General features: G+C 50.8%; 9 protein-coding genes across 9 annotated transcripts; 3 read left to right on the forward strand and 6 right to left on the reverse strand.

The window, feature by feature from the left end:
* Window positions 1-11: 11 nt before the first annotated feature.
* On the reverse strand, window positions 12-1,181 carry N7533_001710 (uncharacterized protein; the record flags this gene model as incomplete). Its single annotated transcript, XM_057098360.1, has 1 exon — window positions 12-1,181. One exon carries the CDS (start codon window positions 1,179-1,181, stop codon window positions 12-14), a length of 1,170 nt encoding a protein of 389 aa, XP_056963496.1.
* Window positions 1,182-1,953: 772 nt separating this feature from the next.
* N7533_001711 (GPI anchored serine-threonine rich family protein) lies at window positions 1,954-2,737 on the reverse strand (the record flags this gene model as incomplete). Its single annotated transcript, XM_057098361.1, has 2 exons — window positions 1,954-2,535; window positions 2,591-2,737. The coding sequence occupies 2 exons, from the start codon at window positions 2,735-2,737 to the stop codon at window positions 1,954-1,956; spliced, it is 729 nt and encodes a 242-aa protein (XP_056963497.1).
* Window positions 2,738-4,238: 1,501 nt separating this feature from the next.
* N7533_001712 (uncharacterized protein) lies at window positions 4,239-5,090 on the reverse strand (the record flags this gene model as incomplete). The annotated part of the gene is made up of 3 exons (XM_057098362.1): window positions 4,239-4,503; window positions 4,626-4,840; window positions 4,908-5,090. Coding segments are annotated over 3 exons (663 nt in total), but the record flags the coding sequence as incomplete, so codon positions are not given.
* A 1,087-nt stretch (window positions 5,091-6,177) lies between these two features.
* Window positions 6,178-7,890, reverse strand: noc4 (ribosome biosynthesis protein NOC4; the record flags this gene model as incomplete). The annotated part of the gene is made up of 2 exons (XM_057098363.1): window positions 6,178-7,210; window positions 7,283-7,890. The coding sequence occupies 2 exons, from the start codon at window positions 7,888-7,890 to the stop codon at window positions 6,178-6,180; spliced, it is 1,641 nt and encodes a 546-aa protein (XP_056963499.1).
* A 246-nt stretch (window positions 7,891-8,136) lies between these two features.
* Window positions 8,137-9,146, forward strand: atp4 (F1F0 ATP synthase subunit 4; the record flags this gene model as incomplete). Its single annotated transcript, XM_057098364.1, has 4 exons — window positions 8,137-8,167; window positions 8,230-8,678; window positions 8,820-9,042; window positions 9,121-9,146. The coding sequence occupies 4 exons, from the start codon at window positions 8,137-8,139 to the stop codon at window positions 9,144-9,146; spliced, it is 729 nt and encodes a 242-aa protein (XP_056963500.1).
* Window positions 9,147-9,888: 742 nt separating this feature from the next.
* N7533_001715 (tetratricopeptide repeat protein) lies at window positions 9,889-11,477 on the forward strand (the record flags this gene model as incomplete). Its single annotated transcript, XM_057098365.1, has 5 exons — window positions 9,889-10,669; window positions 10,810-10,831; window positions 10,905-11,211; window positions 11,319-11,383; window positions 11,447-11,477. The coding sequence occupies 5 exons, from the start codon at window positions 9,889-9,891 to the stop codon at window positions 11,475-11,477; spliced, it is 1,206 nt and encodes a 401-aa protein (XP_056963501.1).
* Window positions 11,478-12,878: 1,401 nt separating this feature from the next.
* On the forward strand, window positions 12,879-13,519 carry N7533_001716 (uncharacterized protein; the record flags this gene model as incomplete). The annotated part of the gene is made up of 2 exons (XM_057098366.1): window positions 12,879-13,030; window positions 13,132-13,519. Coding segments are annotated over 2 exons (540 nt in total), but the record flags the coding sequence as incomplete, so codon positions are not given.
* A 357-nt stretch (window positions 13,520-13,876) lies between these two features.
* Window positions 13,877-14,980, reverse strand: N7533_001717 (Zinc-regulated transporter 1; the record flags this gene model as incomplete). The annotated part of the gene is made up of 1 exon (XM_057098367.1): window positions 13,877-14,980. One exon carries the CDS (start codon window positions 14,978-14,980, stop codon window positions 13,877-13,879), a length of 1,104 nt encoding a protein of 367 aa, XP_056963503.1.
* Window positions 14,981-16,902: 1,922 nt separating this feature from the next.
* N7533_001718 (putative bZIP transcription factor) lies at window positions 16,903-18,797 on the reverse strand (the record flags this gene model as incomplete). The annotated part of the gene is made up of 2 exons (XM_057098368.1): window positions 16,903-17,971; window positions 18,040-18,797. The coding sequence occupies 2 exons, from the start codon at window positions 18,795-18,797 to the stop codon at window positions 16,903-16,905; spliced, it is 1,827 nt and encodes a 608-aa protein (XP_056963504.1).
* Window positions 18,798-22,838: the final 4,041 nt, after the last annotated feature.

Genomic DNA, 22,838 nt, shown 5'->3' on the forward strand with positions numbered 1-22,838 from the left:
CATGCATTGACCTAATTCCCCTCCTCTTTCCCTTTCCTCCTCTCCCTCTCCTGATCTCGCGTCTCTTGCAGTCGCATGACCCATTTCATCTTCCCCTGCGTCTCCTTCATCGAAGTTACCATCGTGTCAAGCTGGGCATTATATGCACGACCCTGCTCAAGCGTATCCCGAAGCTCGTCATCCTTAAGCTTCTTGTACTGCACATGACTATCCAGTAATTTCTCATGCACCTCCTTCAACGCCTCGATCTCACGATTCTTTTGTTCCGCAATGACCTCCAAATGATCCGAAGAAAGAACATGCCTCTCATGCGCCCCCTTAAGAGCCCCCAACTCATCAAACAACCCCTTCACCCTCCTCCCCAGATCCGCCTTCTCGCGCTTCGTCGCGCTGGCAAGGACCTCATACTGCGTCTGGTGATATTTCGCCAATTCCAGCGCCTCGGCCTGTTCCCGGTTGTGATTTTCGCGCTCATCGCGCATCATGTCGTTTGTTTTACTGGCGTCTGCTTCAGCGCCCTTGCGCTTTTCGCGCTCGTGCTGGATTTCTAGCCGGAGGTCGTCTATTTTGCGGTCTTTGCGCGCGATTGAGTTTAGGTTTGTCTCGTTGACTTGTTCTAGGTTGCGGAGGCGCTCGGACATGTTCTGTGTTTGGGTTTTTAGCGTTTCGTTTGAGCGTTGGGTTTCTTCGGCGCGGGAGCGGTAGACGCTGCATTCGCGGCGGAGTCGGGCGATTTCTTCTTGGAGGTTGTGGATTACGCGGCCTGATTTGCCTGTCGCAGCGTGGCCGACTGCGGACCATTCTGTGGGTGTTTCATCGGCTGGGGAGGTCGGACTGACGGAGGAGGGGTTGGGGGGTTGTGGTTGTGGTTGTGGTTGTGATTGCGATTGTGGTTGTGGTTGTAATTGAGGTTGGGGTTGTGTAGGGGAGCCGTGGGAATCTGTAGAGATGAACCGGGGACGGGTAAGCAATGCGCGGCGGAATGTAGCTGACGCCATGGACATGGTTGACCGACCTCTGAGGCCGTCGGCGGCCGGGGAACCGTCTTCGAATAAGCCGTTGAATTGGTGCATGTTCAAAAAGGTTTCCACATGTGGGAGGTTCACTTGGGGAGGTTGTTGGGTGGAAGCTAGTGAGGGGAGAGATAGCACGTCAGTATTGATCGCATTGAGGGTTGTCATTGAGCCAAGCTGCTTGATGGCTCGCTTTAGCGACGCCATCCCATCACTCGCAGCTAGAAGTGGCAGCTGGAGCTCATTATCGGGGGAAGAATGGAGGTGGAGGTAGAGGGGGCAGGCTGCGACGTAGGCATAGCACTATAGGCGTGTGGAAGAATTTGAGGAGAACGAACGAGAATCTCGGCGTACCAGTATTGAATCTCAGTTGTGCCAGATGGGTGGTTGCTAATTTATTGCGGCGTCTGAGCATCGCCGAGCATCATAGGAGGCCGTGCTTAACGTGACATCTATGAACAGAAGAGGCGGGCTGATGCAGTGAACGACGTGAAAGACCAAAGAGAGCGTTGCGGAGCAGAATTGCAAGAACCAAAGGCTGAAACGGCCAAAAATACCAAAGTGGTGTAGCAAAAGAAAAGAGCGAAATGAAGAGAGATGTGTGAGAGAGAGAGTTGATGTGTTCCACCGGATCCGCCGACTATTGACATCCGTCAGGAACGCGGCAGCTAAGCGGGCCACGCTAAGCGGGCGCTAGACGGTTTGCGCTTGGACTTTTACTTCAACCAGGAACACTTTACTGCACTTTTGAATGATTGAATCGATTACCTCCACAACGCCTGGCCAATTGCCCTCCATAGTATTGGGTATTGGAACTATATACATGAAGGTAGCCCCGAGCTGGAATTGGCTGTGTTTTGCAAAAGAACGACTGGCCACAGATCGAAAAAAAAACATGTTGAAACAAGACAAAAAGGTTCATCACTTGGTCGTCTAATGTCTACTGTACAAGGTAGACAAACAGACCAAGAGCTCCCAGCACAAGCCCACGGGACAATGAGGGCACGGAAGCCATGCCACTCTGCGTGGTTCCGGTCTCAGATGCCTCCTTGCCATTCATCACATCGGTGTTGGTCATCATGGGACCATTTGTCATAGTGCTGCTGACAGTTGAGGATGAAGGGCTGCCGGATGGGGAACCAGATGCTGAGGAGCTGATCAAAGGCTTGCTGGTTGTCTGTGTCTCGGTGGTCATGGTGGTCTGGGTGTTGGTGCCGGTGGTGGTTGCGCCGGTTGTGGTGCCAGTGGTGCCAGTCGCAGCAGTGGCCTCGGTCGTGGCCTGAGTGGCATGGGTGGCATGGGTGGCTCCAGTGGTCTCAGCCTTGGGGGCTCCGACGCCAGCCTTAAGCAGAGCGGAGTAGTTGACTTGCCCACCCTGAGAGACCTGGAAGGCGTATGTCTCTCCCTCCTTGACATTGTCACCAGGGGTCCAGGTGAAAGTGCCATCCTTCGCCTCGCTGGTGATGGTCTCTACATCCTTCAAGTGGGTGGAGCTTCCCTTTCGCAGGGTCAGGGTCACAGGCTATTCTCTCTTGTTAGTACAGTCAAGTTATATCGTTGGCTATGCTCCGTCATACCTGTCCAGGGACGGCACCAGCCCAGGTAAGAGTCACAGGCTTTCCGGCAGCGACATCTTGGGGCCAACTAGTGAAAGCAAGAGGATCGGCGGCGAGGCCCAGGGTAATGAGAGAAGCCGACACGGCAAGCACACGAGAGAAATGCATCTTGACTAAAAGAGCGAATGTAGTTGGGGTTTTTAATGAAAGTGTCGTATTAATTGGCGTGTATAGAGTCGGAGATGGCGGCGTAAGTCGGATAGAGGCGAATAGACTAGGATACCGGTGGCGCAACGCGATCTTTATTCCACGGCGTCTGCTCGCTCTGGTCTCTCCCAGCCCCGCAAAGTGACCATGAAATTCGCGTGTCGGTATTCGAGAGTTGGGAGAATGTCGCATTCCGAGCGGTTGGTCGAAGCATCGGCTGGGTGCTACTCACTGAAGCATGCACCACCTTGGATTGTTTGGGGAATTCCTTTCCCAGTGAACAGCAGGAATTCCACACGGTTTTTCTACTGGTATCAGCCCTTAAATTCTGTCTGTTCCTTTTTAGTAGCGTTCGGCGAAGGGCCGTTGTTGAGCCACAGCTTAACTCGATGAACAATCGAACGATATCGACACTGTTCAACACATCAGCTACACAACTGAATAAAATGAAACCAAATAAAGTAAACAAATAAAGTAAACAGATGTACTTCAGTGCTCGGGGAGGGATAAGATCTAGAGCCTATAGGAATGGCTCACTGATCTGTCAAGAATGTATCCCTTCGCGATTTGTTGTGATTGGAATCAAGGAATAGGGCTGTCCATCTCTCGACCTTTCTATTCAGTATTACATTTTGAAAGCATTTTTCTTATATCCCCTCTGTTGATTCCATACCAAGGGGCTCTAAATGTCTTATTGTCTTTATGGGTTTGTATGGTTGACTTGCACTTTGGCTATAGTTGGTGTCGATCATATAACATGCAAGGGCGGCGGGTGGCCGCCGCCAATGACGTTGGTGGCCAGCCCTAGAGTGCTGCCATAAGATACTTGTTATTTATGGCAGTCTGCATGGAAAAAGGATATTCTCGTGTCAAATCCAGGAGTACAGGGCTGAAACTTAAAGCCAGTTGGTCGTGTGACCTAAATTTACTCGTACTTGATCAGCGCTGGTTCCCTTCTCTGGGAGGCTCGAGCAGTATCTCAATACACACCTCATTGGGATGTCCGTTCGGTTTTCAACCTTCCCTGGTACCTAACCGAGTACCTAGTCAAGCACGGGTACTGGTAGCCTCTGTCCTCGGCAAAGCTGAGGGCCAGGTTTTTGTACTTCATTTGATCAATTGAGAAAGTATTGGGGTTTTAGCTGATCCGCCCTCATATCCCTCATACGCGCCTTTAATAGTCCAACTCTGAACGTCTTTCTTGCAGGGACCAAATGAACTACAATCTCAGACGACATGGGGGAAATACTAGAATATCATTTCGCATCAGATACACTCGTCGACCAAAACCATCAAGCAAATTGGTTCTAAACAAAAATCAAGCATCAAGAAGCGAAGACATCATCCCATTCCAAAACATCTCTAACCGAGATCTCTCCAACCACTGTCCAGCCATTGAGCCAGCCAAACCAGACAGAATACCCTTTCCACAGAACCAAAGTGAGACTCAAGCCCGCTCGAATCATTGCACCTTCGAGGCCAAGAAAGTCGCAGCCTCATCAGCGTTGGCACCGTAGGTCAAGTGTGCAGCAGTAATGATAAGCGTCCCATCGCAAACCATATCACCAAACGCGCAAAAGACCTTGGTCTGATCCTTGGGGTAATTGGGGATACGACCACCATCCTGCAGATTGCGCGTGAATCCGAACAGAACGACACCCTTGACCTTATCTCTCACGTCCGAATCCAGCTTCTGAATCGCGTTGTCGATGACGGCACTTCCCTGACTAGAATTCGCAAGGATGGGTATCAGCCAAAATTGCCAGTGAACCGTACACTAGCTAGCTAGCTAGCTAGCCGAGGCGGAAAGAAAGGGGAGTCAAGCTGCCTGGTAGCAATAGCGACATACCTGTATCCACCCGCGACGATCTTCGCATTGGGGCATTTAGTGTTGCACTTGTTGAATACATCGACTGCAGCTTGCACATCCTGCGGCGCGGTGTTGTCGGGCAGGAAGTTCTCGGCCAGACCGGCTGTGTAGGCACCGCCGATTCCCTGGCAGCCCACTGCGCCTCCCAGTTTTGTCTTCAGGTCAGTGCAGACTTCAGGGCCAACGACGGTACCCTGTAGGATTTACCACCTCGTTAGATCTTTACATTCAGAAGCGTATAGTTTAGAAGCGAGTCCTCACAGTGTTGCCGACTTCAGTGGATCCACGTGCAAAGATGAACATGGTATCCTTGCAGTTGCCAGTATCTAGATCATTGGCAGAGATGTATTGGCGGCGCTCGACTGGGCTGGTGAGAACGGAGTTCGTGGCCGCAATCAAGGGAGTAGCCAGGAGGAGGGGAGGATGGTCTTGAAAAACATCTTGCTGGAAGGGAAGATAATGGAGTGTATTTTTTTTCTATTATTTTTCGAACACTCATTGTATCTTGTACTAATTGATGATTTAAATATTCCTGTTCAACATTATTCAGGCTCTACTATGCGGGATAATCGGATCTCAAAATCGAGGCTGTGGGTAAAGGGTTCTCGGGGGCGTTTCAAGAACACCCAAAAACCAGACCCTGTCTCAACTTTGGAACATGGTACACTGTTGAGCCATGGCGACGGGTGGCTTTTTAGCCTTGATAGGACTGGGAATTGTTTCGTGTTAATCTAGATGTTTGATCCTGTCGAATATGTATAAATCCCCGGGTTTGCATGAGGTTTCCGAGCTGGGATACTCGGCATCTTCAATACATGGTGGTGATATATACTACTCCGGGCATGTGTTTTCGGAGGCGAGATTTCCCAACAACTGCCCAAGTGATTATCGGCTTTTGGTACTGAGGTACCTCGGTATCGGGACTTCCGAATGATTTTAGGGGCAAATTTATCACATATTAATTGGCCATAGTTTTTCTTATCATCTATTCCCAACGAATGCTTGATTTTGAGAAAATATAACAGTTGCCGGGATCGGGCCCGCTACTAGGAGCACACCGAAGTTATGGCTACTGACCCACTGAACGATTTCTTCTAGTAACCACCAAGAGCATATGCCATTGAGGTTACCATTGAATCTTGTACAAGCCCTGGAGGTCTATAGGCAATTTTATTTTTAGCATGCTGCCCTTGAGATAAGTGTTCGGACCGAATTCACGAGGCCCTGGCAGCCTCGCTGAATTATCCCTTGATTGATTATCGCCCAAAATATTGGGGCAAGTATTTCCAAGGTTGCAGCGTCGTGCTAAGCTACTTCCCGATAGATAGAGGTGATGTTTGCTTTTAGTGTAGGTATACTCTCATCAGGAATATAGTGAAAGGTAGGCTTAGTCCGAACATCACAGCATGATATTTCCCCAACGCCGTCTTGTAGCTGATAGTGTATATGCAAATGAAAAAAGGGGGGAGAAAGAGTAAATAAGTAACACTCCTCCAAAGAAAACAAAAAACTTCGACAAATATTTTTATATTCAGAAATCCCAAAGCTCACGCAAAAACGCAGCCGGGCCCGAATCAACACCCCCATCCTCTTCCAACAATCGGTCCGTGAAGATACGCTTGGGAATCTGGTACTCCACAACAGGAGTCTTCCGAAGCACACGCTCTCCAGTGCCGAGATCCGACTCCACCATACCCTGGTACGTGTGGTCCAAGAAGTCCTCAAGGTTGTACGCCTGCTTGGTGAACTGTTCGGAGATGATGCGCGCGATGGCGGCCACATTGGGGTGGTAGTGAGATTGCAGGGTCTCGATTTCCCACAGACTGCTCTCGATTGCGTTGGTGCGGGTGGGATCTGATTCGTTGCTGTCGAAGGGGTCGTCCATGCCGTGTTTCTCGACGTCAGCGGCAAGGTCCTTGTCGCGGATTGTGCGGTGCATCATGAATGTGCAGGTTGGGTGGTCTTTGAAGATGTTGTACATGAATGGCACGATCACGACGATTGCGGAGGGCGGGGCGTTGAGCGCGAGGCGGGAGAGACGCTTGAGGAAACTTGCTACAAGGGTTGCGGGAAGATGGGTGGAGGCGAGGAAGGTGTTGAGGAGGCGGAAGAAGCGGGATCGGTGCTTGGAGTGGAGGAGGTCGGCGTCCAGGAGGGAGTAGAGTTTTGTGTAGAATTGCGGGTAGTCGAGGTTCTTCTCTTGGATGAGGTAGAAGAGACCGGACAGGGCGAGGAGGGAGGTGGCGCCGCCCACGTTGTACGAGTCTGTCAGGAAGTCCATGAGCAGTTCGGGTCGGCTGAACCAGGGCTCAATGTTGTGGACCATGATTCGGAGCAGGTTCTTTCGTTGCGCTTGGGAGAGGTTGTTGCGCAGAATTGCTAGCCATGCTTCCTGGGCTCGCTTCTTGTGGGCGTTGACGGAGTTGAGCTGCTTGGTTTTGGTCTCGCGGGGGACGAAGAAGGATTCGAACTCGTGGTCGGCAGCGGGGGCATCGTCGCAAGAGGAGAGGATCGAGACGAGGGTATCAAGGGTTTCGGGGCTTCTTCGCACATCGGCATATTCACTGCTTGATGATTAGCAAGGTCCAACGCACTTGGTGGGTTGTCCAGTGGACCTGGGAGGGAAATCAACATACGCTAGTTGTACGAATGTGAAGAACCGCACATCCTCGAACTCCTTCACAAATTTGGTGACAAACTCGGCCTGCAGATCCTGTCCATTGTTCGCTTCGACGATGGCCTCAATAATATCCTTGAACAAGGTAGCCCAAATATTATTGTCGGCACCTGGGATGTGCGTGATGCGCTCCTTCACTAGACGCATGGCCAGAGTCAAGGCGGTGATTTGGGAGGAAGGGTCAGCCTCGCGCATGATTGCCATCAGCGCACGCTGATATTCCAGACATCGCTCCTTCAACCAAGCAACAATAATCTTCTCGTTTTCGGCGGCGCGGTTGGATTCGGTCAAATTACCAGCCGCAATAAGTCGACTGAAGACTCGGCACAGAGAGACGGCGACGGCGAGTTCGGGTTCCTTGGCGGATGATTCGACATTCAACATGGAAATCAAGGTCGCGATATTGTTATAGTGTTTGCGCGACTCGGCAATCTGATTTTCGAGCTCTTGGATTTTGGACAAGGTCTCGGCGAAGGTATCCTCCTCAGCCACGGCACGGCGCTTGGAAGGGGCGCCTCCATTTTTGACGGATTTGCGCTTCTTAGAAGACTCGACCAGCGCAGGCATTTTGAAGAATGATCGTGAGTAATAGCTTTTGTCAGCCTCTGTACTCTATCTCAACCTGGCGTGATCCCGGAAGCACAACTTTTTTTTGATGCCTCGGGAGATCGGAAGGGGAGATTATCCGTCACAACCAACTAACCCAAAACGGCCTAGCGTGTGCAAACCAGAGAGGTCGGAACGGTTAGGAAAGACCTCAACTCCTCTCCGTTCACCCACTCTCAACTCCCTTTAACCACCATCCTCACAACAATGGCTTCGCGTCTTGCTAAGAGCGCCATTGGTACGCTACCCTACATACCATTCGCCACCACCTGCTTCCTGTTACTAACTCTCACCCCCCAGGCGCCGCCCGCCTGCGGCCGACTATCGCCGCCCGTGTCCCTGCCGTCACTGCCCTGACCTCGACTCGCGCGGCCTCCAGCGTCCCTACTGAGGAGCCCGCCAAGAAGGCCCAGTCTATCCTGAATGCCGTCCCCGGTAACTCTCTGGTCTCCAAGACCGCCACTCTCTCCGCTGCCGCCGGTATCTCCATCGCCGCTATCAGCAACGAGCTCTACGTGATGAACGAGGAGACTGTCGCCGCTTTCTGTCTGCTCTCCGTCTTCACCGCTGTGGCCAAGTACGGTGGTCCCGCTTACCGTCAGTGGGCTGAGGGTCAGGTCCAGAAGCACAAGGATATCCTGAACGCCGCCCGTGCCGACCACACCAGCGCTGTCCAGTCGCGCATCGACAACGTCAAGGAGATGTCCGGTGTCGTTGAGGTCACCAAGCAGCTGTTCGCTGTCTCCAAGGTAGGACTGCTATTACCACTCTTCATGATGTGTTTTGTGTGGATTGGGGGATGATGGTTCTGTTATTCGGCTTTCCGTTCCAACCTTCTCCTCTCCCCTCTTGGCACTTTCCGCAGACCCGGTCTAACCCCTTGTCTATAGGAGACCGCCCAGCTCGAGTCCCAGGCCTACGAGCTTGACCAGCGCACTGCTCTGGCCGCCGAGGCCAAGCAGGTTCTGGACTCCTGGGTCCGCTACGAGAGCCAGGTCAAGCAGCGCCAGCAGAAGGAGCTCGCCGATTCCATCATCGGCAAGATCCAGAAGGAGCTCGAGAACCCCAAGGTTCTCCAGCAGATCCTGCAGCAGTCCGTCGCTGATGTTGAGCGTAAGTGATTCGTAATCCGGAATATTTGTTGTTTGAGGCCAACCTCGGAGCATCTGCTAATTCGAATTTCCCATTTAGGCATCATGTCTGCCAAGGCCCAGTAAATGGACTCCGGTAGCTCCGTCGGCTGTTGCCATCGTGTACAAAACTATAGGGGCTATTTGCATTTGCTGAGTTAGAATTGCAATACCATTACCATTTCCTATTATCGACACCGTCATGCCGGGATGAACCTCCGAGGAAGAGTATCTGCCAATGCCAAGAGGTGACCAGATCTGCCAGCGTAGTAGACCTCATATAGTGATTCAGCAGAGCTGAATATTCTCAAATCATTCAACGTATCTACCATGTAACCCTTTTCTGTGTACGGAGTAGTCGTAACTGCATTGTGTCCCCAGCAACGCCCCGCAGGCTGCAGGGACCAACGCCAACAGCCATGTGGGACATGCATCGAACTATAACATCTACCCTACTCCGGATACCCCGGATAGTATCTAATCTCGATCTGGATCTAGATTCAGATCTCAAGGAGGTATATGGGATAAGCTGCCTAGGTATGTATTTTATTCCTCAGAATCTAGCCTAGCCAAGCCAATATATTTGGTTACATCCACGGAAGTAAGCGCCAGGCCAAGCACAGCCCCGGATGTTTTTCTTTGAGGCTCAGCCTTGAGAACTTCTTCTGGTCATCCTTCAATCTCCTCTCTCTCACTCTCTCTTCGCTTCCTCTCACCTGTATATTCCCTCCCCTTCTCTTCAATCCCCCCTTTGTCTTATTTATCCCCCTCTCCCTCCCTTGGCTCCCCGCCTTTGTCCATCTCCGCATCGCCTCCACCAGCCACCAGCATGCCATCCCTCAAAAATATCCTCCACAAGCGCGACTCAGTCTCTAAAGACAAATCACCCATACCAACCACCTCCGAGCCCATTCCAACGTCTCCACCACCTCCCGAAATCACATTCCTCCGCTCCGATACATTCGGCCACGAGGTAATCACCCCGCCAGTATACCCGGACCACGACGATCATCTTGGAGACCAAACCACCTTGAAAGCCGACGACACTCCCACAACACCAACAACCTCCTCCCCACGACGCAGCTTCCAACTATTCCGCCGCTCCTCCTCCGCCCGCTCCCTCTCAAACCCCTCCTCACCAGCCTCTGCCTCGGGCTCCCAACCACGCCGAGAACGCCGCCTGTCAAATCTACTCCACCGCGACCACCGAAACAACTCACGCGATTCGTCCGTAAACATCCCCGAAGATCTACCCCAGATCGAAGACCAGCAAGGAGACGAACGCGAACAAGAAGCGCAATGGGAGAAACGGGCCACCGTGCTAGTGCAGAAGAATCCGCATTTCGGTCCCACATCCCCGATTCATTCTCAGCACGATTTGAGTCTGAGACCTGGTATGCCCAGGTCAAGGAGCGGTAGTTCTGTAGGCGACCAGCAGGATGATGTATGTTCTTCCCCCATTCTGGCGATTACGGTTGCGATTGCGATTGTTGTTGAGGCTGTGGAGAGCGTGGAGAAGATGGGCCGTGCTAGTGCCAGACCTAAGCTAATGCGAATGCCAATTCCGCAGATCAATATCCAAGAAGCGATTCGATTACACGAAGCGGGTGGTAAGTCCAGTGATGCCCGGTGAGCTGGCGAAGACCTTGAAACAAAACTGATAAATCCTTCTTATAGATCTGGAACGATCGACCAAAATGTTTGGCCACTTGGCTGATCCCAATGGCACGAATAACCCCCCTAAGCCAAGTTCTCTACGGCCTGGCCCTGCGGTATGCCATTCCTTCCTCCCTTTTCCATTTCCCCCAAAATCTGTATCGTATCCCGCCGTACTAACAGCCACAGACACGGATGGGGCTGCATCAAAGACGAAGCACTGGCAGTAACGTATCTTTCCGCCGCAGCCTCTAACTCCGCCGATATCGAATCTGAGGCTCTGCGCGCGGGCATGAAGAAAGGAGGTGCTGCGAAGGGCGAGTTAGTGCTTGCCATATTCGAGTTGGCGAATTGTTTCCGGAATGGTTGGGGCGTGGAGAAGGATCCTGCTGCTGCGAGACAGTATTATGAGACCGCTGCTAATTTGGGAGACCTTGATGCGATGGATCAAGTGGCTTGGTGTTATCTTGAGGGGTTTGGGGGGAAGAAAGATAAGGTTAGTTGAATCCTAGGATCCCATGATGAGACACTACGCTTGAGTATCTCATCTCATTTCAGTGTGTCTATTTGAGGCATCCACTGACAATTCCGGGTTGGTTATAGTTCAAAGCTGCCAAGTATCTCCGACTATCTGAGAAAAATGGGGGACCTACTGTTGGTAATTCGTGGTATGTTTGTCCTGTTCCTGGGGGATGTGAAGTGAATCGTGTTACTTACGTTTTATTATTTAGGATCTGGAAGGAAAAGTATGATCCGAAATGATGTTATGGCTGCTATCTTTTTATATTGTACTATTCTCTGGACATATTGACTACTCTACGATTTGACATGTATGATGACTTACTTTGATATGATGAGCAAGCTGATTCTTTTATTGTACGTACGATTTTATGGGGAATCATTAATGGCACTGGCATGATTTATACTAGTATATCCGCGGATCCAGGTAAATTGTTCCACCGATTTGTTCTAAATAGGCAAAAAGTTACTAGTAAGTCGGTGCTGCTAAATCTTGGACCGTCAAAGGCTGTTCAGAGACTCGGACCAAGGTACTACTAGTAGGAACTGGTTAGTTAGTTAATTACTAAAATTGATTGTTACTAGTAGTATCATTGGAACAAACTTGAAGTACGTAGCTACTCAAGTTGTTCAAATTCCATTCTAATTTCCCGTTGACCTCCTTTCCAAGGTTCCCAGAGATTGTCCCCAAGTTGCGAAAATTGACGTCGACCCCCAGGAGGTAGGCCATTTTAATGTCTGCTAAGAACTCTTACCCTTTAGATCCTTGGTGTCTGTGGTGGTCAAAAGTCTCGATTTCATCATTTTTTTGATGTCGAAAAAGGCTTTGTTTTGAAATGCTAATTGACGATCATTTTTATCCTGTGTTGCATGGGCATCTCCTCAGCCACCATCAGCTTTCTGTAGAGGGGCGCCCAGGAATGTGTTTTATAAATCGATTACCCTTTGGTTCAAGAGGTGTCCAGGAACCATGTTGTTATTGAAGAGGAACTCGTGAACCGTTCAGTCCAAGAAGAGCTTATACCGCGGTATCATTTGTTTGACATCGATTAGCTAGGTCGCGGGATCGTCAACGCCAACACGACCCCACGAGCTGCGCGCCGGCATCTGGTCTCATGCGCCCAGCCGCTTAACACCCTGCCCGGTCCTGTTACTGGTGCTGGGACATCTTATCCGGCGGCACTCGAGCAAAAACAAGGCGCAATACGAGGTGCGGGAACCGCGCCAAGGAAGAGGGGCTGTGGCAGGGCTAACAAAGATCGAGCATGACTCGGATTTGAGGAACCTTTATAAGCCCATCATTTAGCTCTAGATTCAGCCATTTAGCGTTCAAAGTTACCTCTGACCACGAACTACTCTACATCTTCATTCTGGGTGGGTAACTACTAGTAAACCCCAGCCGCTACTCGGGGCTCCAAGACATGGGTTTACCTCAGCCCCTATGGTCCTATTTATTTTCAATATTGATCCTACTGAGTCCGGCTCTTTCATACGACTCTGTTTCGTATTCTAAATCCAGCGCCGTGAGGCTCGACTCTTCTCGCACTGTTCTTGCCGGTCCGCTTACAACGGTCTTTACGCCGCCTGCATCGTGCTTTACCCCCCCACACCGTTGCTTACTATGGCTATCCATGGATAATACAGGGCTTTGAGGGCCCCAATGGAGATGAATGCTCCCCTGAAAACTGGAAGTATGATCGATACTTTAGTCCGGGCCAGTGTCCGTCTGGGTATAAGGCTTGCACGCTGCCCACCGAGACGCAGAGGCTTGTGACGACGGAGATATGCTGTCCGAGGTGAGTTTAGTTGAGTTTCCTCCCTATGATATTTCACTAGAGATATCCTGTCTATCTCTCTTCAATATATCTATCCAGTTCTCCGCTAATCTAACTATCAGTGGCTTTGACTGCGTGGGCCAAGACCTATGCTCCAAAACATTCAGCACCCCAACCCACGTCACCTACACAGATTCAAGCGTCTCCACTGAAAATACTCAAAGAATCTTGGGCATCAAAGCCACGCCCATCCAAATTCGTTTCGAGGCAAGTGACTCGACAGCCGTGCCTATTCCGACCGAATCGTTCAAATTACCAGAGTATACCCCGCCGAAGAAGGAGCTCAGTAAGAGAGAGAAAGCCGCTATTGTAGCTGGATCGATTGCCAGCACTGTATTGCTTTCCTTGGGGGCCTACTTTGGATGGAAGCATTGGAAACAGAGGAAGTATAATAGTGTCAGCCCGAGTTTTCCACTAGATGATGACCCACCGCCGCCTTATACGAAGTAATAGTTAGAATATCATACCCGTTTACGAATAGAGCTATGCTTTATCCAAAAGAGAGGTGAAATTCAGGGAAATTCAGGGTAAAATTAACGACAGTAAACCCTCGGTTCAATTCCCCGGGTATAATTAGTATGTACTTCCAAACCTAAATACTAAGAACGAAATACAAGTAGAGCAGGAACAATAGTAACCAAAAACCGAAAAAAAAATCCAATCTATATCCCAAGGTATCACGAAACAATGAAACAGCGTACACACGATGGCACCCACACAAGAGTTAACCATCTCACTCTCCATTTTCTTTTCTCTCTGACACAGCACACACGGGCACAAAGCCGCCACCATTTTTTTACGAGTAATCTATGCCCACTTGCCCAGCAAAGCCATAATGCCCGCACCCAGCAGCAGCGAGAAAATCATAAAAGTCAACCGCTTATCATCACGGGTACGGTGGGGATCAAACAAGAAGTCGCGGGCCAGCAACTCAACCAAACCGGTATAAATCAAAATACCCGCGGAAATGGCATCAAGAACGCCAGAAACGACGTTCGCAGTGTACGAGCCGGGGTTGTAGGTATTGCGCACACCCAGCCCAATAGCGATGGAGATGGGGGTTGTAAGGCCATACGCGGTACAAAGCAGCCAGGGCAACGCACTGCCCTTCTTAAAGGGGATAGACGACATTCTGGCGCCGATACCCAGGCCCTCGAAGGACTGGTGGAAGACAAGAACAGGGTAAAGTGAGGCGAACTCGTCGCCTGAGACCCCGAGGTTCAAACCGATAATGACGGAGTGGAAGATGACGCCGAATTCGAGAATCAGGAAGGCGGCTATTTGTTGGCGGAAGGAGCGCTCGATGAAGGAGTCGTCGTCGGACTGGTCTTCCAATTCACGCATGATCTTTGCGTCGTCGGTTCGGCCGCCGTCCTTGTCTAGACCTGTTGCGTCTTGCGAGAGTCCGTTCGGATTAACGTGGACATGGTCGTTGTGAACGGCGACACCTTGTGCGAGAATAGGCTCGGGGTCGTCGCGGCAAAGACCGTATTTCTTTTCGACCCAGCGCTCGGCACCGAAGTCCATGAGGAAGATTATCATCAGGGAGGTGAGTACGATGGCGGGACACCAGGAGTACAAGGCCCAGTTCCCTGTCATGCCGACGCAGCTGGCGGGGCCGATTTCATCGTAGGCTGGGTCGAGGAGGTGGATGAAGGCCGTTGCGACGATGACGCCTGCACCGAAGTACTTGGCAAATAGGTAGACATAGAGAGGAATGCGGAGGCGGGGCACGCGCTTTGCGACGACGGGGAAGAATGTCGCGGCGCTTGATACGATTAGAATCACGAATATGGCGGATACGCGGGCGCCGAGGCGGCCGTCGTATTCGTTTCCTTCGGCGTTGAGGTAGCAGGTTATTTCTCTTGGGTCGACATCGTCGAGGTCGACGTTGTGGGGGTCGAAAGACATGGTTTTGGTGTGTATGGTTTCCTCTGGTGTGGCTGGATATAGGAGCTGTAGAACCGAAGCCCTAAGCAGCGAGGATGATATAAAGACCTCAAGTATGAAACGAAAGAAAAAGGTCAGAGGAATGAATGATTAAAAGGGAGGGATCGTCCGTGCCATTTTATAATTGTCGCAAGCAAGAAAAAACGAAAGAAAAAACGAAAGAAAAAAATCGAAATGCGCTCTGATTGCCTTCGGAGCCACCGTGGAGGACCTTGGGAGTTGGTGGCAGTCCGTCGTGTGGTTGAGTGGTTCCCTACATTTTGGCCCCCGATGGCCAGAACCGAACAATTGACCGTAGCGAGACATCCAGATAATGATTATGAAGAAACTTATTGCTTTCAATCTACCATTTTTTCTTATTAATTTTGTCTTTTGTATAGAATGTACTCCGTACCTGGATCTGTTTGGTGGTGGACGGGCTGCAGTATCCCGCAGCACAACACAGCGCCTGGCGCGCCTGGGAAGAACCAGCGAGACCAGACGTCAGATCTGTCCGGTCTTGGTCAAAGCTTGGATATCTCCCTCTAGCCTTGGCCTGATGCAACAGTGGAGAAAGTCGAGTCCCAAGACCCTAAACATCTGGTGGGTGATTGGACCAGCCTCGAGTCACCACGACTTACCCCCAAGGTCCTCCGGCTAATGGATCAGGGACATAGCGTGGATTCCACTTAACTGACGGGCGTATCACTGTGATGGGGTTAGTGTTAGTTTGGTTCAAACTCTCCGAGGCCATTAACCGAGCTGGGAACCATGAGAGAGGTGGTATGAGATGTAATATCGCCATCCACAGAGCCAATGCCAAGAATACTAAATGAGAAGGTGGACGAGGAGAGGAGAATATTGGGATTAGGCGAGGAAAAGGAAAGAAAGGAACGGAGAATGACGGGTTCAGCCGCATTTCGAATTCTTTCAGGAAGATGTGTCCGAAACCCAGGCCTCGATCCTTGAAACTCGATTCTCAACGTTCATGATCATGTTCAAATTCATTGCATAGGTCGTGACTTCATAATATTCGTTCATAACATTCGTTAAATTCGGTTCAGGGCGTCGCCGCCTCCACAGTGTTTAGTAAATAACGCATGAAATGAAAAGGAAAGGTCCAAAGCCAAGGCTTGCGGTTCCAATCTTGAAAAAAAGCCAAGTTGAAGCCAAGTTAGCCAAGGGAAAAAGCCAAGTTCACACAAGGCGAGACAAGGCTGAAGACAGAAGAAAGGAGAAGGATAACCCAACCCTTCTCACGCTAGAAGAAAACAAGTCAAGAACAAAAATGCTATCCAATGTTCATAATTTCGTTATCACATGGCCGTAAATATCCTGATTCATTCCGAGAGGCTCAGCTGTGGGGGGGGTCGAGGAGTCGAGGAGTCAAGGAGTCAAGGGGCCGTTTCTCTCCCTCTCCCTCTCTGTACACCCACCATCCCAGCCAAAACCTTTGCAACATTCAAAAGTCCATCATGTCATGAGATGAACAAAATCAAAGAAGAAGAAGGAAAAAAAATAAAAAAAAATAAACCACAAGACAACCATAACCGCAGTGACCGCTCCCTGCCACGCATCGCTAAAATAAAACAACCAAAGACCAAACATGCAAAAGCCAACCAATCCAACTCGCTAACAAAGACAAGCTAACACGAAGCCGCGCAAAGACCGGCCCAAAAAATTGAAGACAGAGGAGAAGAAACAAAAAGGGTGAACCAAAATACAAGAACGAAAGAAACACAAACACCGCGTGGTCTATCACGCATCACGAAAGCCATCGCTGGCTCCTGTCGTTTTCATCAGTCCAATGAACCCGACTAGCCCTTTCACCCGACATCTCCCTCCCAGTCACGGCGAAGGAGGAAACGTGATAAAAAAAGGCAAGGCCGGATCACACAGGACAATCAAGCAGCAAACCCAACCATCTCCTCTTTAACCGGTGCCCCATACTCATGCACCATGCGACGGAAATCCCGAATAACCTTCTCAGGAACACGGTCCCACATCAGCGATCGCGAATAAACGTCCGACGCGCCCATACGGTGCTGCGCCGCATTACTCCGCATCGCGGCGAGCGCCTGCTGCAGATTCGACGGCTGCGAAGGCTTAAAGTCGTCGTCAAAGGTAGTCAGCTGATTGTACTGGTCCGGGTTTAGAGTGAAGACCTGTGCGCGCTGCTGGTCTTCTGTCGGCATGACGAGGGTATCGTGGAGCTCGTCCAGGGTAGATGAACCCGCCTGGACCTGGACCTGCGCCATCGGCGCCATTTCCATGGTTGGGATGGCGGAGGCAGATGGGCCGGGGATGGTTGTGGGGACTTGGGCTTGAGCCTGTACGGCGCCGAACTCATTTGGAGAGGAGGATAGCACGGCTTTGAGCACGTTTGCTGATTCCGCTCGGTATTCTTCTGAGAGTTGGGGGAGGGATCGGCCTGGGATGGAGGCGTTGTTCGAGGCGATGTACGCGCCGAAGAGAAGGCACATGTAAAAGGCGTTCCAGCTGAATGGAGCGGTGGATTTATCGCTTCGCTCCGGGGCTTGGAGGGCTTGTTGTTGGGCTGGGGCTTGTTCATGCATCGAGATGCCGTTGCCCATGTTGAAGTCTCCCCATGGGTGGTTCTCCATGGATAGGTTCTCGAAGCCGGTGAAGTCGGCGTGGGTATCGACTGGTTTGGGAACACCTCGCTCGAATTTCTCGACTGTTTCCATTAGGATGTTGTTCTTCTTTCGCAGCTCGGCGGTCTCGAGGGTGTGCACGCGGATCATCTCGTCCTTTTCGATGTGAAGACTCTGCAGGTAATTGTTCATATGCTGCTGCTGGTTCATCCACTCGGTCTTCTCGCGGATCAACTCGGCCTCGCGGCTCTGCAGCTTATTCACCATATCCTCGAGGTGTCCGATCGCATTGGTGAAATGTTTCTTTTCTTCCTCCAACTTTTCAGTGTGGAGCTTCTTCCGCTGTCGGGAGTCCAAACTATGCGAAAGTGGAGTCAGTACGAGACCGTCGACCATGGGTGGAAATGGCTTTGGGATATCACTTACGCTGCCTGTCGATTCCGAAGTAGTCGCTTCTGCTGCTTGAGTTCCTTGATCTCCTCTTCATTATTGGACTGGCTGATGAGATGGTCGATATTACTCAGAGTGCGCTCGGCAGGTATTTCAAAGCGAGCGTTCTTCTTGCGAATACCATCTCGACGCATCGTCAAGGGAGACCCATTTCGATATGCGGCACTCTTTGACTGTGCAGCAGCGTCTGCCAAGTCCATAGGCGCCGGCATCCAACCCTGACTCGACTGGGGCGACATGGCGACCCCACCCGACGGCGCGAAGCCCATCCCTCCACGGTATGAGACAGCGCCCATGGGCATAGAGTTGACAGGGCCAACGGCACCTCCAGAGAAGGGAGCACTCGCAGTGCCCTCTTCGGATGGATATTGGTCATAAGCAGTGGGCGTACATGAGCCGGAAGCGGTGCGAGACAAGGCCCAGCCAGCGGTAGGCTGTGTATACGGCTGGGGACCATCGATAGGCATGAACGATGGGTTAGCCGAGTCGAGGACAGACTGCCCCAGATGCGAAGTTGGTCGTGACTCGGAACTAGCGCTGGAGTAGTTGGACCAGACGGAGTTGCGATGTGAAAAGGCATCTTGAGTATCGTACGATGCCCGTCGGGGGTCGGCGAGCCCCGGCGAGGTCGAGTCGAGGATCTTGTCGTCCAGTACACTCATATCGTCCTCCTCAGGTGCAACGTCTAATGATGAAGGTTGTTGGTAATAGTCGAAGTGAGAATATCTCGCCATAACGAAGAGGCGGTGTGTGTGGAGGGGGGGTGGGGCGGGGTGAGAGACCAAAGATAGAATGATAGAGATAGAGATGAATATATAGATATACAGGGGGGAAGAGAAGAAGAAGAAAAAAAGGGGAAATAAATGGAAGGATATGAAGAATAAAATCAGATGGTGAAAGTGATGGTGATGGGATGAAATGGAGATGTGGGAGAATCTTGCAGGAGTACACCCACTTAACAACCATCGATCACTGTACCCTGTATGTATAGTTACTCCATACACAGCGGTAAATGTACATCCACTCTGTACGGAGCACTCTGTATGCTGCTCGTAATGTACCGCGGTGTGCGCGGAATGATCTTCTCCTTCATTGGCTGCTCTGTTCCTCTTGGGCAGACCTGCATTTCTTTCCTGACCCTAGACGACAGAGAGACTCTCCACTGTCCAATAGATGGTCGATCTCGATAGCCTATCGACACTACTGGTCTGTGCTTGTCCACCTTCTCGTGCCCCTCCCTTCCAATCGTTTCTTCCATCGGGTGATCCTGGCCTTCTAGCCTCCTACCCGATCACCCACCAAAACCGCATACCAAAAATGGATCACTTCAGTACATTCATCTGGTACTTCTCCATCTCTGCGTAATACAGTCCTACCATGGTACTCGAACGGGTCCGGCCCGCGATCCACCCTGCGGTCCCACCTCCAGAAGCAGAAGCAGAAGTAGAGCAGAAGCAGGGCGGATGCGGATGCACGGATCCTGCACTGATCACTCGTCCCCTCCGGATGACGCTCAGCTCGACCCCTGTTCAACTCTGTACCAGTGCGGGGCAGTATCACGGTTAGGTTAGGTTAGGTTATGATCATGATCATATCGATGATGCCATCATCGTGCAAACCGCCCACGCACACAAAACCAGACGAACCGAACCGAACGAAACGGGACTTCAGTCAACGCGAGGGCCAGCAAATCCCACGATATTCCACCACAAATTTCGAAACACTCCACTATAACCAGTTATATCCCCTTCCTTCGGTCTTCACCTTCTCCGTTTGGTAGATCAGCAACGCTGCCCTGCCTTCTGCCCATCTCCTGACGCCGCGACTTGCGAGCACGCTCCCGCTCGGCGTCAGCCCCTAGACTTACTCCTGGGGGCCAGAACTGACTACTCTCAGGTCTATTCGTCTATACTTAGGCAGGGTTGGTGCCGATGATAGGTTCTCCCCGAGCTCCTCGGCGTTTCCGTGCGCGGGACATCGGTTACGATCTGGCGGTGAAAAGCCGTTTTTGTCCAATTGAGATCCAGCCGGCATCGGCTTCCCTTAGTCATGAACTCTTTGATACTGAGTATTGGTATTCCATCAGTATTCGGTGTACTTCCCACGGGGGTAAACGGAGTACATCCATGTACTTCGAGGTACAGTATTGTAGAGCCGCTGACCTACAGTCGGAATCATATGAAAGTCATCATGTCTCGTCTCGTCTCGGGGAGGTCCTTTATCCCAGCCCGCATACATACTATTCAATAATTTATGCTGTGCCATGCTACATCTACCAGCATATCGATCTAAAGCCACTTGAACTGCTGCAATATCATCTCCTCCGAATATTGGATGCACCATGACTCACTCTCGCTGGGTCTACCCGCACTCCACGCACTGGCAGCTCCACTGATCCAGCCCCGCGGCGTCAATCCTGCCCAACGTCCCTGAAACGTTGCCGCCATGTACGATATCCTGTAGCCTCACTTTGGCCCGCTTGGGGGGGCTCCCTGCCTGATCTGCGCTCCACCGTGCATTGGGCACATGCTGGGCCCGGGTCGGACAGAGAAAGAGCCAGAGCCAGAGCCAAAGCCAAAGCTGCAGGAGATGTAGGCAGGGAGGTTCCTCGATCCCACCGTGGAGTATGGAGTACATGGAACATACATCCACAGGAGGAGCCTATCTCCTTCACTGGGTTTTCGGACCGCTTCCTATAGGCGGTTGCTCTCCACTTTACTTGTTTGGCTGCTTTGTTTTTTTCTTTCTTGTGATCGTGCTTGGGGGCAGGTGTGCTCCTGTGATTTCTCTTTCTTTGACCGCTTGTAGGATTGCTAAGCTGGGGGTCTAGGTGGGAATTTGGTGAGTGATGAGTCAGTGCTGGGTTTCTCTCGGGGTTCTTTCCATCGTCCTGGTATGCGAGATGGTTGTTTGTGAGGATCTGTAGTCGGATGCGCGTCAAGGCGTCAAGTTTGTTTGCCTTGATATCTGCTCTTCTATTCTCTGATCTTTGATCGTGGGGACAATAAGAGACTTTCACTTATAGGAGTTTCCGATGGCTGCTTTCAAGGTTCGTTGATAGAGCGTGCTCCATGTTCGAATATTATAGATCTTCCTCAGTCAGCCATGTCTAGCTTTTGAAACGTTCATTCACCTACATATTCTATAATTTTAAGCAAAGGTCATTCAAGAATATTTTCAATTGGGGTCTTTCTACACTACTACTAGTAACAATAGATATACAAGACTTGTCCTATCTGCATAGTTTTGAGTCTCTAACTGAAATTGTCTTCCCTAAAGCCAAACTGTCCACAAAACTCTCTTTGAAGATTGCCAATATCCTTCATCACCTCTCCTATCCCATCACACCCCACCTACCTCAAATCTACCAGCCTGGAATCTCACTTCGGCAAAATGCTGACAACGATCATCCGAGATAACACCCGAAGAGGAACTCAAGGCAGACTCGAACTTACCCGCACCAAACTGACAAAAAAATGCATCTGCCTCGCGAACCACGACCAAAGCCCCTCCCTCCCCACGAGATCAACAGCCTACTCAAAACCCGCACGAAGGAAAAAAAGAAAACAAAAGCCATCAGCGGAATTTCCAGCCCAAGCCCCACGCCTATAGAAACATAATCCAACCGCATTCTTGTGACCCAGAAACTTTCAGACACCGATATATGCGCATGGCTACCCTTACTGGTTATCAGGTAGTCAGGCCGGCTCTCCCTAATTTCAATCCGCGTCTTATTAAAGGGTCTCGGCCGCATGATATAGGCTGACGAATATGCTAGATCCGCCTCGACTTGGGTCGAAATGCCCCCCCGTGGCCAGGAGGCTCGGAATACAGAATACCTGCCCAGCGCACCTGAGCTAACTTGGAAGCTGATCCGAGCTGAGCTGGGCTGAGCAGAGCATACATAGGTTTATCTCGGATCGTAGACCGGACCTAGATCTACAGAAAAAGCCTCAGACCAATATATGGATGTATGTGCAACTTCTACTACCTACCTTGGTAGTATGCCCATATATGATAAAAGAACCCAAAGCGTAGAGCAGAGCAGCGAACACCCCTGCCCAACGGAGAACATGAGACCTACATTGCAGAAATATAAAACGAGATCTACGAACCTACCCCGTAAATGGTAGTCATTAGTACTAGAAGTCAGTTCCCTATGTATCACCATCCCATCCCACTACAGTCACGCGCATATCGCGTCCGACGAGAATGAAATTTCAAATCAGAAGTCACAAAAGTAGCAGCGGGCATTCTGAGTCCCGGGTACCAAAGTATGCGCTTGAATTGAGGGAGAGGGATCGGTGCTGATTTCAACTTCCAGGAGGCCCGGCTGAACTGTCAGCGGACATGCTGCGGCTGGTATCACTATCACATCGCACCTCGTGGACTGTGGATACTAGTAGACATGGGTAGGAAAGTAGGGTTCTGCCTTGTTCTGTTTTTCAGGGTTGATCTATGGCGTTGGTTGGTTAATATGCAAAAGCCCTGGCAGGACTTTCCCAATAGTTAGGCGTTGGTGTTGATTTACTAGGCGTGGAATAATGGTTGTCTATACTGTTTTGCACATTAGGCCGTGCTGACAAGGTCAAGATGAGGACAAGGACAGGCTGTCTACCATTTTCATGGTTACCTAGCCTAACTACGATACAATAGTCAAGTCGGGAGATAATACTAAATACTTCATATTTCTTCTTCTCATCCATGCGACATGTTCAGAGATTGGGTATTATCGGATAGTATCCAAAGCCCAAAAGCCACGGGGCGGGAAAACG

Source organism: Penicillium manginii (genome assembly GCF_028828005.1).
Source record: "Penicillium manginii strain IBT 31320 chromosome Unknown utg000002l:1.0-5564898.0:1.0-5567710.0, whole genome shotgun sequence".
Taxonomy (NCBI): domain Eukaryota; kingdom Fungi; phylum Ascomycota; class Eurotiomycetes; order Eurotiales; family Aspergillaceae; genus Penicillium; species Penicillium manginii.